This window comes from Simochromis diagramma, unplaced genomic scaffold (assembly GCF_900408965.1).
Source record: "Simochromis diagramma unplaced genomic scaffold, fSimDia1.1 OVJJ01000603.1, whole genome shotgun sequence".
NCBI lineage: Eukaryota > Metazoa > Chordata > Actinopteri > Cichliformes > Cichlidae > Simochromis > Simochromis diagramma.
This window is the reverse complement of record NW_024387414.1, coordinates 11,742,146-11,760,237: the sequence shown is the minus strand read 5'-3', so window position 1 is coordinate 11,760,237 and position 18,092 is coordinate 11,742,146. Positions and strand designations below refer to the sequence as shown.

At 37.1% G+C, this 18,092-nt stretch overlaps 2 protein-coding genes across 2 annotated transcripts; both read right to left on the bottom strand.

Annotated features, from left to right (window-relative positions):
* Positions 1-5,597: 5,597 nt before the first annotated feature.
* On the bottom strand, positions 5,598-6,998 carry nmbb (neuromedin Bb). Its single transcript, XM_040012040.1, has 3 exons — positions 6,510-6,998; positions 6,095-6,282; positions 5,598-5,999 (listed from the first exon to the last, which is right to left on the bottom strand). The coding sequence occupies exons 1-3, from the start codon at positions 6,664-6,666 to the stop codon at positions 5,946-5,948; spliced, it is 399 nt and encodes a 132-aa protein (XP_039867974.1). The 5' UTR covers positions 6,667-6,998; the 3' UTR covers positions 5,598-5,945.
* A 1,709-nt stretch (positions 6,999-8,707) lies between these two features.
* On the bottom strand, positions 8,708-13,534 carry sec11a (SEC11 homolog A, signal peptidase complex subunit). The gene is made up of 6 exons (XM_040011668.1): positions 13,349-13,534; positions 12,805-12,914; positions 11,697-11,846; positions 11,241-11,360; positions 9,243-9,300; positions 8,708-9,154 (listed from the first exon to the last, which is right to left on the bottom strand). The coding sequence occupies exons 1-6, from the start codon at positions 13,397-13,399 to the stop codon at positions 9,104-9,106; spliced, it is 540 nt and encodes a 179-aa protein (XP_039867602.1). The 5' UTR covers positions 13,400-13,534; the 3' UTR covers positions 8,708-9,103.
* Positions 13,535-18,092: the final 4,558 nt, after the last annotated feature.

The following is an 18,092-nucleotide window of genomic DNA, read 5'->3' as shown; positions in this document are numbered from 1 at the left end:
GTGTCCAAAGTGAACCTTTGCAAACGGAACTGAAATTGAAAATTACGTTTATTTTATACAAATAAATAAATTCCTCCAGGTGAGGAATTTTTATTGGATTATGATGATCTCGTTATAAATGCACCTGGCCTAGCACCTGTACCTAAAGAGGTTAGATAACGTCTACCATTGTGCTTTACATTTTATTACTGGTTGATGAAATTGTGTGTGCTGCTGTCCGCAGACTTCCCTTTGGTTGTTTTTTCATATATAAATCTCAGCTTGGGCTCTTTCCTTCTTATTTGTCTGTTTTTATGTGTAAAACCTGCTGCCAGTATGCCCTATCCTCTCATAATATTTTACAAGTGTTTATCTCTAGAGTCAGAAAGGAATTAGAAAAAATGCTTTTAGATACCCTGCACTGTTTCCTTGAATAATCTACACAAGGACCTGAAATTGTCAGAACTGGTTACGATGTGGGAGTAGTAGTAGTAGTAGAGAATAGTTCTCGTGTGACTGCTTTTGATCCAAGTATTGTAACAATCTGCTGTTGCATATGATTCAGGTTCAACTGTGTTTTTGATTGATTGATTGAATCTTTATTTTGAACATGTTGAAAAAGTACAACAAAATAGAATTAAAAGAGACAAATGAACAAAGCAAAACAAAAGGAAAACGAGCAACCACAACTCCAAATAACGTTCATGTTCAAAAAGGAGCAGGAAGAAGCATAAGATTATTTAATCCCACCCCTTTTCCACTATCTATTATCAATAGACTACAGAAATACCTCCTTGCAATTACATTATATGTTATGTGTAATTTTTTTTTATATATATATATATATATACATATATGTTTCTATCTATCCATACATACGTTTAAACACATACGCACATATACACATTTACAATAACCCCATTAACACCTCAAGGATACACAACCTACAAATATATATATATATATATATACCCATACCAACATACCCGTGCACCCGCACACACGTGAAAATATTAGACAAGAACACCCTATCAAATCTCTACCTCCTCCCTGTACCCTGTAAAAACCATATCCTTAAACTGCTTTTTAAACTGCGCCATGCTTGGACATTGCTTCATATCTTTACTTAGTCTGTTCCACAGCTTCACTCCACACAAAGAGATGCAAAAACTTTTTAATGTTGTACGGATACGAGGATGTTTTAAATTTAATTCCCCCCTCAAATTGTATCCCCGTTCCCTTTTAGAAAACATTTTTAGAATATTGTCAGGAAGCAGGTTATTTATTGCTTTATATATAATTTGTGCAGTGAGAAAATGAACCAGATCTGTGAATTTTAGAATTTTAGAATTTTCACTCGCCTGTATCAAATGTCAGTTTTATATGTTTATTTACTTACATATAGACTCCCATAAAGACAAATATTGATTTACGTGTTTTTTGTTTTATTTTTTATACTTTCATCAGCACCTTCCTTTGAAGCTCTTAAAAATCCAACAGGGAAATTCCACACTGAGATGTCAGTGATGTGTAATGAGTGGTTTTATGCCAGAGGGTGGCAGTGTATCATTGCTAGTTTTACAAAGGCACACAAGTTGTGAGACAGAGATTTATCAAGAATGAGCAGTTGGCAAGAACAGCCTACAACCATATAATAATCTGTTTTTCAACTCCATGAATTTTTTAGGTGTTCAGTATCAGGCTTGAATAAATAATAACAAGCACAGCGTGCCCACACATCCCCTGGCAAAAATAAGCGAATGTAAGAAACACATGTCACCTATGAGGCTCGCATGTTTCTTAAGAGTGCAGGATGGATTACACAGGAGAAAATTAGATGCAACACTCTATCAGTAATGACCTAAAGTGGTGCCCAAAGCCATGGCTTTATTGCAAGAACACTGGATAAATTCGTCTCTGTGAGCTTTTGGTGTTCAAACTAACAACAATGGAATTTACAAATTTCACTAGCAGAGATTGCCTGTTTTGACACAACATATATTGACTATGTGAATTATGCATCAGGTTTGCCTGTGGCAATCACTTAATTCATGATTAAAATAGCACAATATAAAATATAAAAAGAAAAGAAAAGACAAAAAATGGAATACCAAATGTTCCAATGGCAGAGGCATACATAACTGTAACTTTGGGGCATATTCTTAAAACTAATTACCCCTCAGTAAAATCATGAAATTCTATATTTTTATCTACGTATGTGCAAATTTTATTTATGGGCAGCACGGTGGCACATTGGTTAGCACTCAGGACCTCACGGCAAGAAGGTCCTGTGTTCAATTCCGCCACCAGGCTAAGGTCTTTCTGCTTGGAGCTTGCATGTTCCCCCGTGTTGGTGTGGGTTTTCTCCGGGTACTCCAGCTTCCTCCCACAGTCCAAAGGCATACAGTTAGTGGGGTTAGATTAATTGGTAACTCTAAATTGCCCATAGGGGTGAATGTGAGTGCAAATGGTTGTCTGTCTCTATGTCTTAGCCCTGCGACAGACTGGCGACCTGTCCAGGGTGTACCCTGCCTCTCGCCCTAAAACAGCTAGGATAGGCTCCCGCCACCCTGTGACCATGAAAATGATAAGTGGAAGAGAAGGGGAGGTACAAATTTAAAAAGAGGACCACACTGGGACTTGAAATTGACTTGAGATGCAGACTGAGTTGCTTAGTGGGGATGTTTTTTTGGACAAAGCTTTAATAACAGAATGATTTCATAGTTTTGCATTATTAGGTTCGGTTTAAGTAATTTCCTATTTTATTCAGTAATGACTGGTCCTTGTGCATTTCTATTGTTTGCACTTCCTCTAGATGTTAATTTTCCCTCCTTGGTATTTCGATGTGGTCAAGTAGTCAAAATTGCTCCAGTGTGAAATGTCCAAGAAGTATGTATGTGGCAGTCATAACACAATCTGGTCAAAATCTCTAACTACTAAGGAAAGGTGCTTCCTTTAGCATAAGATATACTGGACCATTCTATATGAAAGAAAAAGAGATAAGGTCAGAACTCATAAATATAAAATAATCAACAAAAATAACAAGTGATGGACCACTCTTGTTCTTCTTCTTGTTTCAGTTGGTCCCTTTAGCATCGCCACAGCAGATCTGTCAACATATCCATATCCCTAGCATCCTCTTCTGTCACACCAATGCTCTTGATGTCCTTGTTTGCTACATCCATACACCTTTTCTGTGTTCTTCCTCTTGTCTTCCTGCCTGGCAGCTGCATTTTCAACACTCTTTGCCATACCTCCTCTGCACGTCTCAAAAATGCTCAACTTGACCTGTTCCTGACAGTGTGTTTTCCATTTGATGCCATAAACTTGTGACACAGTTCACATTATCTCCAAGAAAGTTCTGGCCTACTCCTACTGATACATCTCTGTATCTTTCTGACACAAGCTTTTTCTGACACGTTGGCTCAGAGATCCTTCTCTATCACTCTCTAGTTCTATCCCATCTATAATCAGATAAGTCAGCATTCTTTCCTCAGTTAAATGAGCAATGGAACAAGTGCAAAGTAAACAGAGAATAGAGGAACAGTGTTTCTCACTTTCCTAGTAGTAAGTAAGCACATGCTCAGATTTTATTAAAACATCACCTTTTACCACTACATCAAACTGCAACAGTCACTTGCCTCACATTTAAAATAAATAAATAAATAAAATAAATAAGAAAAATACCAAAATTCTCATAAAAATCAAATGCTTGTACATTTTTCATATCTATGTGATGACTGCAAAGTTCCAGGACACATGTTCGCACTTTTAAACAAAATAAAAATGAAAAGAAAAGAAAAAGGAACGAGAATGGGTTTTTTTTAATCGATTTTCCTTTTGTCATTTTTAAAAGCATGTTTTAGTGCTTTTCATTCTCCTTTAAATTATTGTGCAGGCTTATTTTCCTGTAAAAATTGTGGCCAATTTTCTAGCCTACTAACCTAGTTGGACACAGCATCCTGCACCTGAACATTCCAGGATCTAAAGGCTGTTATTTACTGGACAAAGACTTAATTATAAATGTGTGTGCTCCAGATTCTAATGTGAAATACAAAAATCGGAAGTTACAAACTTAAGGGTCAACTTTGATAACCCAGTTTCTAACAAAAATAGACAAAATGTTAACAGCCTACAGCAGTCTAGAATTTACCACTCAATAGAATATGGCACAGTTACAATTGTAGCCAGGTAACAACACTTTGTTATTTGCAGTACTGTGATTTGTGGTTGAATTGTGCATGTCAGTGGGACTCCCACACTACTAAGAAGCTGACACATCTCCACATGTAACTTTAGCAAAAAAGGAGCTCTATCCAGAAGTAAAGTAAATCATTTTCAACTCCTTTTTATCTATAGTGACCCTTCCCTGGAGTTGATTGTAAATGAAAATGTATTAGAATTAATTATTCATTCATCTGTTTATTGGAATAGCATTTCAGCAGTTTCTGAAATACTCAGACCACCCTGTCCAGCATCAACAATCACGCTATATTCAAAATCACTTCGATTTCCTTGTGTTTGGCTAAACACTCGTTACTCTTTTTTTTAATGAAGAGAAAGAGAATTGATTAACTGCAAAATAATTCAGTGTTGATTTGGTGTCATGAAAAGTGGGTTTTGAGAGCGTGAGCAAAAGTTTTGAGGATTATGATTTTCTGATCAGCACTAGACACGAAGCAGCCATTGAGACAGAGAATCATTAGGTTGTAGGCATTTTCATGAATTACATGTTTATCTGAGTTTGGCACTAGTTCTTTTTTCGTGTAACAAACTCAGTGAGCCAAGTGCCCAACAAAAGAAAATTATGGATTTTTCTTTTTCAAGAAAGCTTCCCACTTTGCACAGGGCTCAAAATAGTTAAAATATCTGGTTCTTACCCATCTTCAAATGTACATATTCAGCAGAAACTGGCAATAACTATCATGGATACAGAATTATGTTTTTTATGTTGTGTTTTTGCATGACTATGGTTTTAAAAGTTTTGAACAAATGGTGTATCATAGGTAACAGGGTTCATATCGTACTGATATGTCGAGATAACAGTTCTTGACTCTCTCAAAAACATTGCCGGAAAGGTGTATTAGAGCTTATAAAGACTTCCTCTACTCACACCTCTCACCACGTTGGATTTGATGCACAATCCACACCTTGAAATGACACAAAGCAGACAGGGCATTGTGGGAGAGATATTGAAATAGCCTATCCATTTCAAATACAACAGAATAGCTCAAGGCAAAGAAGTTGCATGGGCCATCTCACTGCGCTCCACCAATATTGATCGAGAGAACAGATCATCCCTTTATGCAAAGGACAAAAAAAGTACAAAGATTATATTGATTTCATGTCAAAATATTCAGGAAACTAAGAAGTGTGATTTATGTAAGCTTCCTACATTTATATTTATATAAGTGTTATTTTTGTAAGGAAAAAAAAGGTTGACGCAAATGTTAATGAAAGGCGTATAAATAAGACCTTTATCCATATCTGTAATACTGTGTTTTAGGCCACAAGTGTTATCAAAGTATGAATTAAATTCATCTCAATGAAGGGTGCCCATTATAGCATTATCAATCTGCATCTTTTCTGTGTTGCTCATTCTTGTGCAAGTGGACACCAGCGGTGTATATTTAATAAAATCAGTGTTTAGGTTCACTAATGCATTGTTTGGGAGGGGCTTTTGCAATCAAAAAGAACAAATCATCTATAATTTATCACACATCAAAGTCAAAGCAGTGCAAATCATTATTTTATTTAATACAAATAACTAAACAAATGACAGGAACATGTAAAATAGATCCATCAAAATAACTGGAAAAAAAGATGTATTGCAAATGAGCAAGCCAGTTACAGTAAATTACAATCATGATGAGCATGAGACTGTACACGATTCTTATTTATTTTAACTCATAAGCCCAGGTGACCTTCGATCCATGTTAATGCGTGCCAGGTTTGTATCCTTTACATCACTTTCTGGTTCGGATGTAGTTTTCTAAAATCTTCATCAACAAGTCCGCCTCCTGAAAGAGAGAGCATGACATTGCGAGTTAGTATATTATAACGCAGAAATAGCCTTTTGACATCTTATATCAAAAACGTAGGAAAGTTTTCTCGCCTGATTTTTCGAACGATTTTCTTGTGTATCCATCTGCGCTTGCAGCGCCACCCGCAGAAACTCTTGGAAAAGCTCCCCGAGCGCACTCTGCTCTGCAGGAAGGGTGACTTCCAGCGCATCGGCACCTTGGTCCTCATTTGAAGGCAGCATAGGAGTATCCACGACACTCTTCTTGCCCATGAAATGTCCTTCCAAATCGAAGAAACACCCATTAATTATTGCTTAAACTAAGCGAAAATTGGAAGACATAAGACATAATAACTTTTCAAAAAAACATAACACAATAAAAATGTTTTTTTTTAAAAGAAAAGAAAAAGAAGGAAACATGCTATCTATTAAAATACATACAACGATGAGATGGAACCCAACATAAATACGACCCATGTGTCTACAGTGTAACTTCAGATATTCTTACCTGTAGCCCAAAGATTGCCTCTTGGATTCACTTTGATTTTTGCAACTTTATTTCTGAGCTCAGTCAGGTCGAAACTCACTGCAGCGGTGAAAGAAAATAAAACGAGATATGTAAACAAGCCACACTGGCAGACATTATTCAGTGTAAACCCTCTCATTTCAGCGTGTCAACTAGTGAAGTGTCCTCCAGCGCGCAAATTTCCAAGTGTCTCCTGTTGGTTGTAGATTGCTCCGATGTATCCAGCTTTTATAGGCTCTCCCGACCGGGGTGGGCTCTTTGTATGATGCGTATATTTTTCAGTCAGCTTGCTGCATAAATTGAAATGAAGACAGTTGAGTCATTCTCAAGGTTTTGTTGGTCTGCGCGTCGGGCTGTGCGTATTTCACGCGCCACGCGGTTATTCTTACTCAGAGCAGACAGGAACCTTTGCTGAAAAACACTCCTCTGACCAAGCTATGAACAGCAACATACCGGTACACATATGTGTGTTTATTAACTGAAATGAAATTCTGTATTTGGAATTGTTTTCAGAAGTTCCGGAAAATGGAAAAGGTATATGCGTGGATGCATATGGCATTTCTTTTAAGAGAATTCAATCAAATGCGTCATCATGACCTTTCAGTTTATTTTTAATCTGTATGATTCTATATAGCATCGCAGTAGACTATATTTTAACTATTAGTATAAAAGTGTCATAGGTGAGCAAAAACTAATGATTTTTTAAATGTTGTGCACTGTTGGTGCAAATTGCTGGTTAGAGCCACAAAATTACACAGGGGGTAGCTAATGCTTTCCTCTCCAGCACATATAATCACACATATAATCATTTCCTGCTAAGGTCCCTACACCCCTTCTCTCTCCCATGGTCATGCCTAGCCCCTTACAATGAGCAACATGACATTTGGCCAGTTGCAACATGCCACTGTGATCACCGTCAGTTCTCCGTGGACAAGAGAACCTGCTGATTCTCACTGCTAATTTAGAGCTGAAAAGACAGATGGCCTCTCTGTCACTTCAGGGTGCTAAAGTTACAAGTATAGTGAAAGAGCTGCAGTTTTAAATCTTGCTCTTTTATAACCTTTCACATTAGCACACAATCTTGTGATTTCATAAATTGTGCACAGCTGAATGTCAGTTTAATTAGGAAACCACCTCACCATCAAGACAAACCTATGTTCACAGATTAAATGGTAAGAGACAGCCACGGCTGCCTTACGATATGTGGACATCAGCATCTAAGGGTCAAAATAATAGATTTAGACACGAAAGTCTACAATTAACTTCATGGATTGACTAATGCTTGGGGTTACTTGGATTTGCTTTGTTCATTGAAGGCCAAACCAAAATTAATTAACAAAGCTTGGTTCAAAAATCAGGGTTTGAGAAAATACTTCTTTAACACTTCATAACTCATATGAAAGTTTAGTGTCTGAAGTCAAGACTGCATCATATTTATGAAATATTGGTTTATAAATATACATGGCTTCAAATGGAAGTGGCAATCCACACCTAACAAGGTCGTCTCTCAGGTCAAAGGAAAACTGCAAATGCAATCAATTTCAATCCGAGTTCAGGTGCCTTAACACAATTTCAAGTGGATCCATAGTAAAATTATAGTTTACGCCTCCCACTATATGATTACATATTAAAGCTGGATATCCAAGATTTGATTGCAAGTGTGCTGATGTCATCAACAACCATTTCTGCAGTCATTAAAGCTCAGCCCATAGAAATAAAACACTGGACCCCACTCCACTGACCTTTAAATAGAAATTTACCAAACAAGCCATTACACTATTTAATTTGCAACAAAATGTGCAAGCAGCAAATTATCTCTGGCACAGCTCCAGTTTCTCTCTCTCACACACACACAAGAATCAGATGGTGAATTTATGGGGGGTGGGGGACACACAAACAAACCCCAAAACCAGAAAGAACTAATTATTTACCATCAAAACTCTTAACTTTCTTTACCAATTCCACATGAAGAAATACATGAATTCTATAGCATTACTAACAATGCTTGAAAAGTTTAATGACAACCAGCAACAGAAATACAAAAACTCATTTTTCAAATATTTGAAGAACTCCAAACAAATAGCAAATAAACTGTATAATTTCTTTTTTACGAGACGGTATAAGATGTTTGACATTGATCTCAACAGGCAGAGGAAAAAAGAAATCACAGAGACACAGAGTAAAATAATTCATAGTGGATGGTAACCAGATTTCATATTTAATTTTCATTCATTCTCAGTTGTCATAAAATACTTCACATATTGGTCACATAAGACAATGAATTTAACAGGAAAGAAACGACTGAATTAGTCATTAAGAACGCCGTTTCACTTTCCAAAGATTACAAATAAAGAGCGACTACATGCTAGTTTTAGCCTAATTCCCTCACAAAAATATTTTTAAAGCTTGGATATTTCAAATGTAAACACCCTATCCACATTTCTACAAAATGTTCAAACAAATGGTACAAAAAGCCAGTTGGGTTTGACAAAGTCTAACTTAATTCTGTTCTGAAAGGCATGACTGAGGTTTCCTGGACGTAGTTTATCCTTCTCAAGTGCTGAAGCTTGGGCACCTCACTCCCGATGGACCAACACAAATAGACCCAGCATGAAGAGCACAGCGTACTGCAGAATTATAGCAGAGGAAGAAGAAATCAGAACACATTCTACATTTTTAAGCCTAAAAACCAGAGATTGTTTGCAGCCAACATACTTTAAACTTGGGGTAATCATTCATGAGGATGGTGACAATTCCGATGTATGGCACAAACCTGGAAATGATTAAAAAGAAAATGCTGTTAAATGTTATTGACACATACTGTAACACAATGTAATCCACATAAACAAAACGTCTAAAACTTCCTTCAATGAATTTTAGAATGAGCAAGTATGAATGTTACACTGGATTTAAAATGCTGTTTTAAGCACTTACATTTATTTGTTGTAGCTATTAAGTGCATACGCTTCAAAGTCAACAGAATAAACTTCTATATTCAAGCGAGTGGCCTGTTATTCAGTATCAAGACCAACCTAACATTAAAGCTTCCTTAGATGCATTTGTTTCTTAAACCTACATGGACTGTTTTCCTGCTTGTACTGTTCTGGACCGCTCGCTATGTAGTATGTGTGTGTAAACTATGCATATTGTTCTTCTGGCTAGATTTGGATAAGGAAATGTGTTAATTAGCTGTCACACAACAGTTTCCTTTTGGATCTTGGCTTTAACCTGGTTCACAAACAGAGAAACACATAAAACTTTTCATTCGTTTCCATGTCCAGCAAGAAGTTTTTCAATATTCCAGGATAAGCAGAAAAAATGTAGCTTCACAATGGGACGTCACCAACCAATAGTGGCTGTTATATTAGTTACATATATTTATAAATACACAGTCTAAGTGTGGAACACCCAATCATCGCAATATAACACAAAGTTGGTGAAAAGCAAACGATACTGATGTCATATGAAGCATAAACCCTTGTGAATTCATTTATCCTGCTTTGATCCAAATGAAAGTGACAACCGTTGCACTCGAGAGCCAATAACAAAGCAGGCCACAAAAACATTTAAAGGTTATGGCCACAGTACATTGCTTTCTCCTTATGGTGTTTTTATGCTCGCCGTGCACCCCCATCATGGGTAGTCTCATGCCGATTTTGATCTCACATCACAATGCCTGTGGCACTTTTGCCAAACATGCACCTCGATTTTGTAACCTGGCACATTGTGCCATAGCCGCTGCATCAGGATTTAGACAACAAGTCTATCACAGTGTTGATTTCCACTGCTACTTTAATTGATATTCCACTACAGAAGCTCAGAGATGCACAGATATACAGAGGGAGATGTTGATTTTGTTGATAAAATGCTGTGCAAGTGTTTCCTTCCAGTTTTGACTTCCTCTCTTTCTATATCAGCGCTTATGTGGCGCTATTGTCTGAGGGGCAACACCTATCATTCAGGGTAATACTGCAACAGCTTCCCGTGCCTTAATGGCAGGCATAAATAAAAGCAACTGTGTGACAATATCGCAGCAGCAAGCAAAGCAACCACTGCGAAGAGTATATCTTAATGCCTTATCCATCGAGGCTGATTTCTTTCTAGTTCTGATTTTTTGCTTGTGTCCTTCTCACTACTGGTAGCATAAGATGGTACACGCAGCTCCTTTAGGCTGTACAGGTAAACCATCTCTTAGCACATCCATATACATACCATGCAGGAGCAAAAACCTTACAAGAAGGTTTACTGTGTCTTCAACTACAGTCGCAAGCATTATGTAACTTCAATCGAATTCTCTAAGAATATGGCTTCCCAGGCTATCGCTGAGCCTCCAGAACTGGTCATGCTAGATGATGTTGCAGAGAGTATAACATCACCACAACTCTGGACTCTTTCACATCTACACATGTTTATTTTGAACCTGCTCTCACCTGTGACAAGACTAGAGCATCAGTCGACATAGCGTTTTCAGTGGGAGAAATGTGAAATGAAAAGTCATTGTGCAATGTATTGTTTCTAAAGTTGGGGAACCTGCAGTCAACTGAGGCTGAAAAAGTCACTTGGATGAGTGACGAAAAGTTTCTCCCACTGAAAACGCTACGTCCAGATGAACCGAATCAACCTTTTGGGATACATTTTATTGGAGTTATCTGTATCAAATATGTTTTAGGACATCTGTCCTCCTATGCATTTTTTCCCAACCAAAATACTTACCCCCTAGCTCGTCCCACCACATCTTTTTTCTCCAGCCAGTGTTGACCCTGCTTGTACAGCCCTCTGTCATCAACTGCGTTGTTGTCCCCTTTGGTCAAGAACTTAATGTCTCCATTTTCCCTGTGAACAAAGTATCAGCATGATTTTCAGACCACAGCGTCACTAAATACCCATTTCAATACTGTGTAAGGATGAGGATTCATGTGTGTAATATAACAGAGGCTTCTTAGAACATTAAATACAAAACTGGTGACAAATCAAAGGAACTCCAACAAAGTGCAGCAAGGTGTTAGATCACAACATGCTACATTAATAGCTTAACTTTCTGCTGCTCTTGAGTGCCTCATCCTTTTCACCACATCAGTCAAAATATAATAAAATTCCGGTTTAACAGATGGGAATGGGAATGAAAAATCCAACCTAACAAAACAACACTCATAAAATACACATTCATACTTTTCATGAATCTTTAGTACTCTGTGTACTATTGGGATCTCTCTGCCTTCTATCCTGAAGACAACAATCTCTCCAACTCTGATTGGATCCTCTACCCGGTTGGTCAGAAACAAGAGGTCTCCTCTGTGGAAAGCTGGCTCCATACTTCCACTGAAATACAAAAGATGCCCACATTAGTAAAGCTGGCAACATTTAATTTTTTTAAGTTTGGAATAAGCATTAATGCCTACTTTAAAAATGACAGTTTTATGCTGCATAGCTTATATAAGGTTAAAAATAAATCAAGACACTAGCTAAGAAATTTTTAATTGGGTTATAAAACAAGTTTACCTATGCCAATATGAATCTTACTTACACAGGGTCATAAAGTAATCTGAATCACAGTCATTACCAGCTTTGGCAAATAATGGCGTACATAAAGTGGTAAACATGCCCCTCGCTCAGTCTTTTGAAACCTGTTGCTGCTATCAGATTTAAGTAAACAGTTAAAATTCTAACTTTCAGCATCTTGATTTTCACTTAAATATACGCTTTACATGATTTGCAAATCATCACATCCTGTTTGAAATTAACATTTTACACAGCTTCACAACAATGAAACAGTTCATTTAATTCATAAAGAGTATGTTGTTAACCCCCAAAACTATACAAAACGCCATATAAGAAAGAGCTAATAAAAGTATACAGGAAAACTGAGCTTTGCATCTTAATAGGATAAGGCAGTGTTGAGTGTACAGTAAAGCATGGAGAGAGTGAGGGGGGGAATGACACATGGTGCATCTGAACTCACTCTGCTGCACATTCTTGGACAACCATGTGAGCTCAAACGCATTAAAATGTAAAGAAGAAATGTGCCTTTTGAAGGATGTGTACAACTCTCCTAATATGTACTTCAAAAATCATAACGTTACCCACTTCTAAGGTATAAAGCTTAATATCCTTGGAGAATATCATTGTTTTTTTATCTGCAAGAAAGTCCAATCACCACCATATGGAACATGGTTCTTTACTACACAGAGGAATTTCCTCCAGTTTACACAAACATAAATTATCAGCAGATATTAAAAAGGGACAAGATTTAAAGTAACAACAAAAACACCGAACTCACCTGAGAACAACAACAATAGGACTCTCACTGCCAGTGACAACCATGAGTCCCTTCCAGATCATCAGCGCAGAGGAAACAATCATACCAAAATTCAGCACCTGATAGTAGAGCTGCAAACAAAACGAGGGAAAAAAACGAGTTATTTCAAAATACAAGTCTGCATGCTTAACAAGTATAAACTAGCCCAACTTACTGAACACGGCAACATTGTTGTGCGTTTGTGAATTCAGTGGTGATTGATTTTTAGCACATTCGGCATTTGACTTTTGCTAGCGGTGCTATGACAGTAATGTTAAACCAGGAAACCAGCTAGCTACACCAAAGTCACCTATTTTTATTTTATTTTTTACACGTGGTTAAAATAGGCTCTTCGTAATGCATTAGAGGGGACGAGCTTTAAAATATAAATGCGCATGAAACAAAACACTTTTGATGGCGCAGAGAGGTTGCAACGGTAAAAACGGGGTCGGCGGCTAGTCATCATTAGCTATGAGCTCACTTGCCATACAAAGAGGTGGCCGTGAACTAACGGTCTGGTACCTACCTGCCGCTTATTCATGCGACGAACATCGTCGAGAAAGTCTAACGATAACATCTTTGCAAAACTAGGGTGTAGAAAAAGTCCTAAATCACATTAAAACGTTTACAGTGACGACCATATGGATGAACGGTCGGGCAGTAAAACTTGCATCCGAAACTTCCGGGTGCGCTCCACCGGAAGTCCCGCCCGCACAACAGTGCTGTGTTGAGGTGTCAGTTCAGGATACGAGACGCGAGCAGAGGGGGGTTTCCAAAAAAGGACACCACACTGTCTGCAAGCGTGCAGCTGGCTGCTGTGTTTTCTGTTGGAGTTTACTGTAGAATTTAAGATATGTCCTGAAAATGAAAATAATGAACATGGACACTATATTGAAAAAAGGACAAAAAAGGACACATCCATTTTTCAATCTCTTTTTTAATTCAAAGTGAAATTTATACATAACAAATATATACATAGATATATATTATTTTAAATTAGTTAAAAAAAATAAAAGTCTAGGAAATATATAAATATATTTGCACACTTTGTCCAAATAGAAAATTCTAAAGTAAGGCTAACTTTTGGGGGGAATGGGTGTTGGTTAACTGTGTGGCAGAGCTTTGGTGCTTTTTCACAAACAGCCCACATTTTGACAGATTTCACCTTGCGTTAACCAAAGGAATTTTAAACATCTTCTGTGGGAGAAAAAAAACAATAATCAGAACACATCACACTTTATAAACCATGTCTGTGAAGGTTCTCAGTGATCCAGTTCATCGTTGTCTAAGGAGCTTGGAAAGAAAAGCGCCTGGACTTCTTTAAGTTGCTTGAAGACGTTTCACCTCTCATCTGAGAAGCTTCTTCAGTTCATTTTTTAAACCACTTCCTTATGTTGCACACACACATCCACACACCCACATTTCTTAATTATTGAATTCAATATTACTTTGAGGTTGTATTTCTAGTGTTTGACACGGGCCCCTTAGGCCCAGCATCAGGTTGGATGAGTTTGGTGTGGGAGAATGTGACTGGCCCGCTCAGAGCCCCAACCTCAAACCCTGAACGCTTTTGTGATAAACTAGAAGGGAAATTGCAAGTCAGGTGTTCTTGTCCAACATCAGTGTGTGACCTCACAAAAGCTCTCCTTAGATAGGAAGACATTCCCACGAACACACTTCAAAATCTTGCAGAAAGGCTTGTGTTGTAGGGTAAAATTTTAGAAAGGGCTCTCAGAAAAGCTCCTTTAGTAGGTGTAATATGTAGGTGGCTCACTACTTTGGCTGATATAGTGTATGGCAGTACTGAATGTTAATAATCATTTTCAGTGTCCTGCCTTAGAAGATTTGTGCAGGTTAATTATTTCTTTGGAATAAGATTGATTTTCAATATTCACTGGCGTGTGTTCTCTGCTTCCTCTTTCACCAAATCCTGGCTTATTTCTAGACCCCAATTGCTCTGCTTACATTATCAGTTATGTACTAACTTTGGCTGATATTTGGTTTGTGGACAGGTAGTCCTCATTGAATTTATAGGATCTTTTTTTAGTAACAATTTCCTGTTACTCATTTGATTTGAAAACCAGCACAATTGGCTCATCAGTGCAAAATCACTACAGAGTTGTGATGTCTTAACCTTCCAGATTGCATCACAGTCCCTGAGTCATTACTTTCACATTACTGAGTGCAGCTTTAAATGTTCACAGTGCAAACAGCAGCCATCCTGTTTCCACTTGTGATCCAGATGAAGTAAAGCTTGTAAACTGTGATGTACTTATTGTGACTGGGATAGTGTCATTATCTAAACAGCCAACCATAAAATAATCACTTAAACTAATAATTTATGACATTAATTGCTGCCTTAAAGGTGGCTAAAGTTTATTCTGCAAATTAAACAGCAAATGTAATTGCATTGACTTTCCACTGCAACTTTAAATAATGCGTCTCCTAATTAAAAGTGCAATAATGTAACAAAAATGACCAGTAATTATTAACCATTTTCTTCTATCATAGACTACATCTAATTTCCTAGAGGAAGTGCGTTTGACTGAGCAAGTGATAACATAATTAGTGGACACACACGTGAAACCTACAAACATTGCTTGGTTGTTGACTTAGTCTGATAACATGATCAGTAGAATATATGTCACGTGTGTTTGAGCCACAATTAAAAAGCCATTTAATTGTGTTTTTGTTCCCAATTTGTTCCAAAGTCCATTTTAAATTCTGCTTTTTTCCAAATAGGGTTATGTATATTTGGATATGTGTTTGAGTAACACTATTGGATTTATGTGACACATTGTCATCTGATATGTATGCATATTATTGACAGGGCTGATCTCATGCAACTGTGGGGGCCTAAATCTACAATAAAAGGTAAGCTTTAAAAAAAAAAAAGTAAATATAGTATGGTTTGTGCCTATAATGCACAACCTCCAAATGCAGGAAATGCAGCTGTCCAGTTCGCACACACCACAGAATTTAGTTATTCATTAATGTCTGTTTGGCTTCACAATTGGTAACCTCTACAGTAACTGCTTTTGTTTATTCCTTAAAGACTAATGCGACTTAAATTCTGTTTGAATTTATATTTTTGTAAAAAGCACAAATTATCAAAACAGACTACTGGACTGAATTTGTTTGTCATGTCTTTACGCTCTGTTACAATAGTTAAATTGTAGTCTTGTAACAACTAAAGGTTAACATTATGATGCAGAGAATGCTGGTGTTCCTGTGTGTTGTTTATTGGTGTTAAAGCAGTCTTCCTCCTTTGAATAAAGGACAGCTTTAATAAGGTGATGGGTTGTTCTCTCCAAGTCATACTAAATATAGCAGGGGTGCTGATTGGCATTGTGAAAATTACATTTAGCTGATTTACTGAAGCCGTTCACCTGCATTCTACAATGAACACTAATATACCTACAAAACTTTTACATGATATCCCAGGGATGTTGTAGACATACCCTTTGACTCCCCGTTGTCAAAACAGGTTGCTGTCTGCTTTATGTATCATCACTGCTTTCTTGTCTCCAACATACAGTATGTAGACAACACTGATTTTATTTAGATTTAGCCTTTAAGCTCTCCTGTGAGAGAAAATAACCTGAGATATGTATCAGAACTGTTTTGTTTCATAGTCAGAAAAAGCTTCCTGTGATATGGTAGAATAACTCACCACTGGCAGTCAACTTAGCGATGCCACTGAGACCACTGGCAGCCTGCGACTTTTGGAGAACTGGAGATAAAACTTTTTTCAAATGCCAGCTAGTCTGTGGCATTTAGGAATGTGTGATCCTTTTCATATAATCTACCTAAATGGTCACACCCATGATGAACCAGCAATGGTAATTGAGGTCAGTCAGCCACAACAATGTGAGTCAAATAGTCAGCTCTGTAAGAGAGCGCGGTCTCTCTGTTTCTGCTTATATCCTGTTTTTCTATTTTAAACCTGTTTTGAACCTTGCACAGCCTGTAAAGAGCATTTTTATTCTTTCACAGGTTTCTGCCAGTGTTCTCTGCTGAAAGTATCGAATGCAAATAAGCTCCTTTGTGATCATCATGTTTTATATATTGCCACATAATAAGCCAGAGTGTGAAAATCAACGCTGCAAATGTGTTTAATGTGCTAAGGATCTGGGTGCTGAGTGTGAGATCTTGACATTAACTCAACATTACGTCCTATTAAGTGAAATGGAACTTCCTTTGGCTTAAATGTGCCAGTAAAATTTCTACAGTTTGTGACTAATAATTCCCTCATTTACTGTGTCATGTCATGAGTATTAATGCTTAGTTCACGGCTAGTGATCGAGCTCCTCATTGCATTTTATCAGAGCTACTCAGTGCACCATGAAGAGCAGTGTCAGTGCATCTTTTCTCTGTAATTTTCTCACCTCACCCATACTTTTTTTTTTATTAATGTCTTGTAAGAAACAGTTGGATCATATCATTAGTGCACATCATTTTCTGACGCTGAACAAAGGTACAGAGGTATAGAGCATTGTCAGAATGAAGATGATGTTAATTAAATTCTTAAGCAACATTAATTTTAAATACATTTTTTTCATTCGGTGTCAGTTTTGTGGTAGAAATATGATTATTTAAAATATTTAAAAAATGCTAACTCTCTCAAGTAGCATAAAAATGTACTCAGTAGTTTTAAGCCCAAACAAATGTGACATTAACACTAAGAGACACTTCTCATTTTGGCCCACTACAGCCAAATATTCACCTAAAAATTAGTCAAGTTTAAAAGAGACATACTTTAGATGTCCAGTTAAAACAGACAGAGTTTAATGTCAGTGTGAAAGTGTTTTTTCTCTCTCTTAGTTTTTGTCAAGAGCACAGTGATTGAACTAACAGTAGGTGGCAGGAGTGTTGTGTCTTCCTCATCTTGTTACCACGCCTCAGTCACACTTCATCCATGGTAAATTAATAAAGTAATGAATGAAGCAGACCGTCTTCAGTGTCATGTGAACATGATAGCTATTTATTAATCTGTATAGCTCATGGGCCAGTCGGTTCGTTTTTTTTTTCTATTTGACATTAAATAAAGATTTGCTCTTATTGTTAAGATTGTTTGTTTTTCCCAAGCTTGCTGGAAAGTCTTTTATTGCTATTATCCATGCTTATGTATAGTTAGCTGTTTTTATGAGGCTATCAAAGACCTTTTTTGTTCATTTCCATGATATAAAGATATATCAGCTGTAAATTACCTATGAATTAGTTACATACTGTAGTTGAATAAGCTTCAAGGAAGTATATTTTACTTGTGT

What these genes read in the sequence shown, in the direction of transcription:
- nmbb (XM_040012040.1), bottom strand. Translation starts at nt 6,666, where the DNA reads ATGAGAGGGTTTACACTGAATAATGTCTGCCAGTGTGGCTTGTTTACA. An exon ending in AGGCAATCTTTGGGCTACAG is followed by an intron (nt 6,283 to 6,509) that starts GTAAGAATATCT and finishes TCGATTTGGAAG; the next exon opens with GACATTTCATGGGCAAGAAG. An exon ending in AAAATCGTTCGAAAAATCAG is followed by an intron (nt 6,000 to 6,094) that starts GCGAGAAAACTT and finishes TCTCTCTTTCAG; the next exon opens with GAGGCGGACTTGTTGATGAA.
- sec11a (XM_040011668.1), bottom strand. Translation starts at nt 13,399, where the DNA reads ATGTTATCGTTAGACTTTCTCGACGATGTTCGTCGCATGAATAAGCGG. An exon ending in CCTATTGTTGTTGTTCTCAG is followed by an intron (nt 11,847 to 12,804) that starts GTGAGTTCGGTG and finishes TTTGTATTTCAG; the next exon opens with TGGAAGTATGGAGCCAGCTT. An exon ending in GTACTAAAGATTCATGAAAA is followed by an intron (nt 11,361 to 11,696) that starts GTATGAATGTGT and finishes CTTTGTTCACAG; the next exon opens with GGAAAATGGAGACATTAAGT.